Source organism: Bidens hawaiensis, unplaced genomic scaffold (genome assembly GCF_021521415.1).
Source record: "Bidens hawaiensis isolate Kalapana, Puna unplaced genomic scaffold, B.hawaiensis_p1.1 tig00009479_1, whole genome shotgun sequence".
Taxonomy (NCBI): Eukaryota; Viridiplantae; Streptophyta; class Magnoliopsida; order Asterales; family Asteraceae; genus Bidens; species Bidens hawaiensis.
This window is the reverse complement of record NW_027491704.1, coordinates 193,340-200,610: the sequence shown is the minus strand read 5'-3', so window position 1 is coordinate 200,610 and position 7,271 is coordinate 193,340. Positions and strand designations below refer to the sequence as shown.

Genomic DNA, 7,271 nt, shown 5'->3' with positions numbered 1-7,271 from the left:
AAGTACCATAAAGATGCACATTATAAATATCTAATTACAAAGGACAATATAAAGACCATACAATAACACGACATAAGTAAATATGTTGATAAAAAAAAACTCACAAGCCGTACTTCTATTAAATTAAAAAGTAATAATCAACAAGTGAGGAGTCAACAAGTGAGGAGTCAACATGCTACGTGTGCATCGCATGCAGGCGAGATCAGTTGTCAAATGCTACGTGTGGGAGATTAGTTGTCATGCTCCACGGATATATTTGCTTTGAGATCACAACGTCACGTAAAAATTTTGAAAGATAATCTAAATTTACATTCACATTCACATATACTATTAAAGCAATAATATAAACTATTAAAACAATAATTTACATTTACAAGAATATACTATTAAAACAATAAGTTTTTAGAACACTAGTTTTTTCTATTGATTAATTCTCATAAATTCCATATATACTATACATTCTTAAAATTTCATAGAATTTAAATAATTTAAAACTAAAATTTATTATTAGAATTTCTTATAAATTAAATATTTCCACCCATCAAAATTGTTCTACAATAATAACTATGTTTGCTTAATTCATATAATAATGTAATTACATTGAATATTTATAAATTAGTAGTAAATGCATTTTGTGGCGTTTTCCATCAATTCAACCATTCTCTATCAAAAATTAAGCCACAAAAATGGTATGGAATTAAATTAACAAATGTATTTATGTTGTTTAGTAAATTCACACAACCATAAATATTCAAATAATTATCAAAATGCAATTTCTGGATTATTTGAGCATTGATAGGTGAATAGTATTTATTTACACCTTTTATTCATTCATATGCAATAGTACAATACACAATATGGGTGGGTTAGACACTTTTACATAAAAGAATTTCTAATCGTCTATGCTGATTCAAGTACTGATGGTCTTGATATCCAGTAGAGTACATTATGTTATTGTTGTTTTTGGTGTAATATTTCTAATTTTCATGTATTTTATATTTATATGAACACCCAATATAAGTAACCTACAATTGTCACTAAAGTTAATACTATTTGTTGTCCTGGTTTTCTAATTTTTCTGTTTTGTGTACTAAACTCCTTCATTAAGTTTGTTCATCCTTTTCATATGCTAACAATATTATATTATATTACAGATGTCTTCACAATCAAAGAAATTTAATTATGGTCAATCAACGTCTTCCAATAAGAGGAGTAATTCAAACGGTTAGTCATTTTGATATTTGTTATTTACCCTTTAAATTTTTCTAAGAGTGCATTTTTTGTAAATAGTTTCAACGTCAAAAGAACCACTGACTAGCATTTCGAATGGTAACAATTTATTTTAAACGCGTTAATCCACTATAGTTATTTAAATTTATTTTGTTATGTTATTATCTTCAAGTTAAACCTTACATTAACAAATACAATCTACTTGACGTCAAAATAAAGTAAACAATACTTGTAACAGACGAATTTAAACGATTTTTAATATAGTTATGCTAAACTATATTATACCTTTTAGATAATCAGATTTTTAATAATATTGAATGTATGTTTACAGAATTTTTTTTGTATTTTTTATTTTTGATTTGATACGAAATATAATTTTCATGTATCCAATACTATTTTATTTTCTTAAAGCTAATTAAAATGTATGTTTTAATTAACATGTATATTCGAATCAATTTATAGAGCAGTAAAGGCATTTCTTCATAAATTTAGATGTAGTCCATTTAAAATAGCAAGTTATTTGTTGCTAACTGCACCATAAGCATACGTGTGAATTTTGTAAATTTGGTTGCCAACTAAAATTTGTGAACAAAATTCAGTTAAAAGGTACAAATTTAGTTTACTTAAAAAAACACGTGTTTATGACAACAAAATTCATAAATTTAGTTTACTCAATTTATATTGTTTCCATAGTATCAAAAAAAAAGCACATATGCTTATGATGCATAGGGTTAAAAAACAAAAGACACACATGCTTATGGTGGATAGGGTTAAAAAGCCATACGCACCATAAGCATATGTGTTTTTTAAATAATAATTGAATTAATTCTTTATATTTGATAACATTTTAAAGTTTTTACATTATATTTACACAAATAATTCTTTTTTGTTTAATTAAACAACTTAATGAATTTAACAATTATCTTATTTTGTTCGGTAATTAATTTGCATTTATAAATCAGTACATTGTTTGTATGTATTTTCATTGTTTTTGTTTATTATTATTAAAGATAAGCATGCTGTTACTTATACAATTTCATCATTTAATAATAAGCGATTACATGGTGGTAAAGAAAATCAAGCCATAAATACTATACAAGGCTGTATGTCAACAACATTAAGTAATATAGGTATACTATTGGTATGTTGTCTATAACATTTTTTTTACACATACTACATGTAATTACAATTAATTTCCTTTATTATATCACTATTAAACCACGTTTTTTGACGTTAATGACAAATTTCTTATGTTGTTTTGAACCTTTAAATGAGCTTGTGTAAGACATTAATGATAAATTTTTGGCGTTATTTTCGGGAGAAGAAGTTGAATACTTCGGTTCTGATAGTATAGACCAGTCTGATACCGCTGGCCCTGGTTTTGATCTAGCTTTACACTCACCAGATTTCCTAAATGGTTTAAAACTGTCTGGATAGCCTAACCATAGATTGGTTCTAAAAGTCGGTGTGTGAATAATGTTACTAAGAAATGTAGATCAAAAGAACGATTTATGCAATGAAACTAGATTGCAAGTAATTAATTTCGGTATGCGTTTTATTGAAGTTAAAGTTACTTCAGGTACTAATATTGGCTATCGCACTTATATAACTCTTGGTGGTCTAACCACTTCAGATAAGAAACTTCCGTTTAAACTAAAGAGAAGACAGTTTCCAGTTGCAGTTTGTTTTGCAATGATTATTAACAAAAGTTAAGGTCAGTCTCTGACAAAAGCTGACATATATCTCAGAAATTCGGTGTTTACGCATGGACAAGTTTATGTAGCTTTATCAAGAGTGAAGAGTAGAGACAATGTTAAAATGCTTATATTGGACAAGGAATGTAAAGTTACTAATAAAACAAGAAATATGGTTTATAAGAAACTCTTTAGTAGGTTATGAATTTTACATTTTCAACTTTTGATTATGTTTCTAAATATTGTAATGTGAATACTATTTTGGTTTATCTTTATGTTTCACAATCATTTGTTTCGTAATATTATTTACAACTTGAAGTTTGTTGTCGTCCCAAAAAACATATAACTTATGTTGTCCTTTAAATTACAAGTGTTTATTAGACAATTTCAATATTTCCATCTGTATCATGCACGGGTCAATAACCTAGTTTGGTTTATAAATATTTTAGATTTTGTATAGAGTTTTTAAGATTCATTAATTCAGGTTAATGGTCGTTGACCAAGCAAATCTACAAAATATTCATATATTTTTTTAAAACTAATCGTTATAAAAATAGGTCAATTTCATATGAAAATTGACCTAATTAGGAATGATTAGGCTAAAATGGGGAGTTTAGGCACTTATTACTTTTCCATTTTCAAGGCACCAGAGAAAGTTTTAAAACAACTCGAAAGTAAAAGAAGACGTTTTTATGGGGAGGATCGGAAGAAAAAAAAAGATAAGTTGGGTGGCTTGGAGCAAAACTATAAGAGATAAAGAAAGGGGCGGCTTAGGGGTCGGTAGCCTAAAAGCTATGAACACATCTTTACTTGCAAAATGGTTTCCTCGGTTCAAATCAGGTGATAGCTCTTTATGGATAAAAGTGATCTCGTCTATTCATAGAGGGTCTCACAAATGGGAGGCGACACCGGTTAAGAGATCACTTGGTGATTCATGGAAACAAATTTGTCAAGCGGATAAAGATGGTTATGATGGAAATAGTAGGATGATGGAAAGGTTAAAAGTTCAGATGGGCAGAGGTGACAAAACCCTTTTTTGGTTTGATAAATGGGTTAGTGAACATCCTCTAAAAGAGTTATTTCTAGGTTTGTTCGCACTAGAAAAACAGAAGAATGTTTTACTAGCAGAAAGTTATGAGTACGTCGAGAATGTAATGAATTGGAAATGGCGATGGAAAAGGAAGCCCGTTTCGCCCAAGCTACAAATTGATCTACAAAACTATAAGAGATAAAACTATAAGAGAAAAAAACTATAAGAGATAAAGAAAGGGGCGGCTTAGGGGTCAGTAGCCTAAAAGCTATGAACACATCTTTACTTGCAAAATGGTTTTCTCGGTTCAAATCAGGTGATAGCTCTTTATGGATAAAAGTGATCTCGTCTATTCATAGAGGGTCTCACAAATGGGAGGCGATAACGGTTAAGAGATCACTTGGTGGTTCATGGAAACAAATTTGTCAAGCGGATAAAGATGGTTATGATGGAAATAGTAGGATGATGGAAAGGTTAAAAGTTCAGGTGGGCAGAGGTGACAAAACCCTTTTTTGGCTTGATAAATGGGTTAGTGAACATCCTTTAAAAGAGTTATTTCCAGGTTTGTTTGCACTAGAAAAACAGAAGAATGTTTTACTTGCAGAAAGTTATGAGTGCGTCGAGAATGTAATGAATTGGAAACGGTGATGGAAAAGGAAGCCCGTTTCGCCCGAGCTACAAATTGATCTACAAAACTGTGTTCATCTTATTTCGTTGGTGGTGGTTTCTTTAAATCCAAACTGCTGGTTATGGAAGGAATCGAATGGAAAGTGTTCGACTTACTCGGTTAAATCGCTTCGGTGGGAGTTGGACAATTCAGGTCAACAGGTACAAAAATCTACCTTTTGGCTAAAATGGTTTCCCATTAAAATAAACTGTTTCATCTGGTAATTGTTGCTAGATCGCATTGCAACCAAATGTGCTTTAAAGACTGGGGGTATTATTGTGGGAGAATTGAGTTGTGCGGTTTGTGACACGGAACCAAAGACTACGCAACATTTATTTATGCATTGTAAAGGCATAAAAAGAATTTGGGCTATTATTTTCGATTGGGTGAAGCTACCTCAGAGGGTTGATTTTGAGTCGATAGAAGAGATTATGGATTATCCAAGCAAAATCATCAGATGCAAAGAGAAGTGTTGGGCGGTTCAGTCTATTTTGGCGACGACATGCTGGATGATTTGGTTGTCGAGGAATGATGTAGTCTTCCATATCGCACCCTTGTCAATGTACAAAATGGTGTTTGAAATCAAATAGGCGTCTTTCTTATGGGTCAAACAACGGAGCAAAAGGATTAGTCTCGACTGGGAGAAGTGGTGCCAGTTTAATTTCGTTAATTTCCCTTTATAATCTATGTTGTTTAGCTTTTCCGTTTTTTCTTTTTTTGGACTACTTGCCTCTTGTAAGTGGTTACTCTTTGGTTTTTCTTTAATATATTTGGCTTTTCAAAAAAAAAAAAGTTACCCATGAAATGCTCAATTTAAATATCACGAGAAGCCGCTTTAAATGGTATGTGCATCGCAACAATCAGATTTAACCGATGTAAATAAACCTCATTTGTCGCGGGTAAATATGAACCGGTGTAAATAGCTTTTTTATTAAAGTGGTTAGACGAAAACGAATTATCTTTCACAGCGGTTAATAAAGAACTACTTTCAGCTTAAGCTCGTAGACTAAACGCTGAAATGACGTAGAAAAGAGGACAATGGCGATGAAGATTGATGAAGGTGACAATTGAGAATCTCATATATTATAGAAATAAACTATTGAAATTTTAACATGCTGATAATCTGAACCTGCCAATATAAATTTATCGTTTACTTACACCCAAAAGGGTGTTGAGAAAAATGCACAAAAAAAGGGGTTATCTTTTGGAAATCTGAGAGTCTTGTTATCGCACTTTCAGATAGTGACGGCCCAAGGTTTTTGAAGGCCTCAATCTAACTATAAACTTGGAGGCTTTTTTCAATTTTTTTCAAATAAAAACCCTTCTTTACCCGGATTTGAGCCCGGCACTAACAAACCTATATGTCCCGAAACCGGATCCGACAACGAACGGCTTTGCTCTTGATAAACGCTCGAGACCACTCCTCCTCCGAACCCATCACCACGGCCACCCTATCACCGTTAAATGTCACCGGACAAACAACGACTGGCAGCCACCGTCGTCACCGGCCACCATAACTAACCAACATGCCAACACAATTCTTCCTACAACCACCATAAGTAACCACCAGATCTTTTGCTTCCGTCACCGAAGGAAGTGGCCGCCCATCTCAGATATGGGTTTTTGGCAGCCATAGAACACACACACACACACCAAATACTCATCATCAAAAACCCATAAAATCTTCACGAAAACCATAAAACGAACTCAAAATCGGCGGAATCCATATTCAAGACGAACCTCAAGCACTTTATTTCCAAAATCAAACTTTATTTCGAAAGCTTCAACGAACCTTCAAAAACTTCAATAAATTAACGTCTCGGTTCTGGTAATCGCGGAAATAGAACCCGAATATCAAGGACAAAGTTGAATCATAAGATTCGACCCGCTCTGATACCAATTGTAGGTCCCGAAACCGGATCCGACAACGAACGGCTTTGCTCTTGATAAACGCTCGAGACGGGTGCGGCATAAACAAACGATCGAACAAATATATAAAGATAATATTGAACGACTCCGTAACCGGTAACAAAAGATTCATAATATTAAAACGAACCGATACCACCCAAGGTGAGCTCCCCTTGGGTGGTTGTTTACACCATAAAAAACACACACAAATAAGAACAACAAAGTCTCTATTTATAGCCTAACACATAATCTAGAAGTTTTCCCGTTGAAGTTAAACGCGTGTTGAAGCTTTCGTCTTGTGTCCGGATTCCTCGCCGACATTAATTATTATCTTGACCGTGAATAAATAATGGGTTTCGTAATTTGATATCGCAAGTCACAAATATTGGCCTTACAATCACCCCCTTGACTTGTGATCTCAAAACTTTGTTTCACCATGTCTCGCATCTTCACAAATCACCCGCTAAATCGATGCCTCTTCATTTCAATTCACCCCCTCAAGGTATGATCCACCTATAATTAATCTTGAAGTAGTTCTCGCTTCTTCGGATCTTAAGTTGTATATAGGCATGAGATGAGCTCGAATATCCACAAATCGATCTCGAATTACCGAATTCAATGATCAAATAAACAAAACTTATTAATTCGTTAGAAGTTCACCTTTCGGATCCAACTTCTCGAACGTCTTAGAAATAACAAGCTTTGAACACGGTTAAACAAGATGAAACCCGAACAAATTTGA

At 32.8% G+C, this 7,271-nt stretch overlaps 1 protein-coding gene across 1 annotated transcript; it reads left to right on the top strand.

The window, feature by feature from the left end:
- Nucleotides 1–3,718: 3,718 nt before the first annotated feature.
- Nucleotides 3,719–4,156, top strand: LOC143532588 (uncharacterized). The gene has a single exon (XM_077027607.1). It carries the CDS (start codon nucleotides 3,719–3,721, stop codon nucleotides 4,154–4,156), a length of 438 nt encoding a protein of 145 aa, XP_076883722.1.
- Nucleotides 4,157–7,271: the final 3,115 nt, after the last annotated feature.

Coding starts and splice junctions, on each gene's coding strand:
- LOC143532588 (XM_077027607.1), top strand. CDS start 3,719: ATGAACACATCTTTACTTGCAAAATGGTTTCCTCGGTTCAAATCAGGT.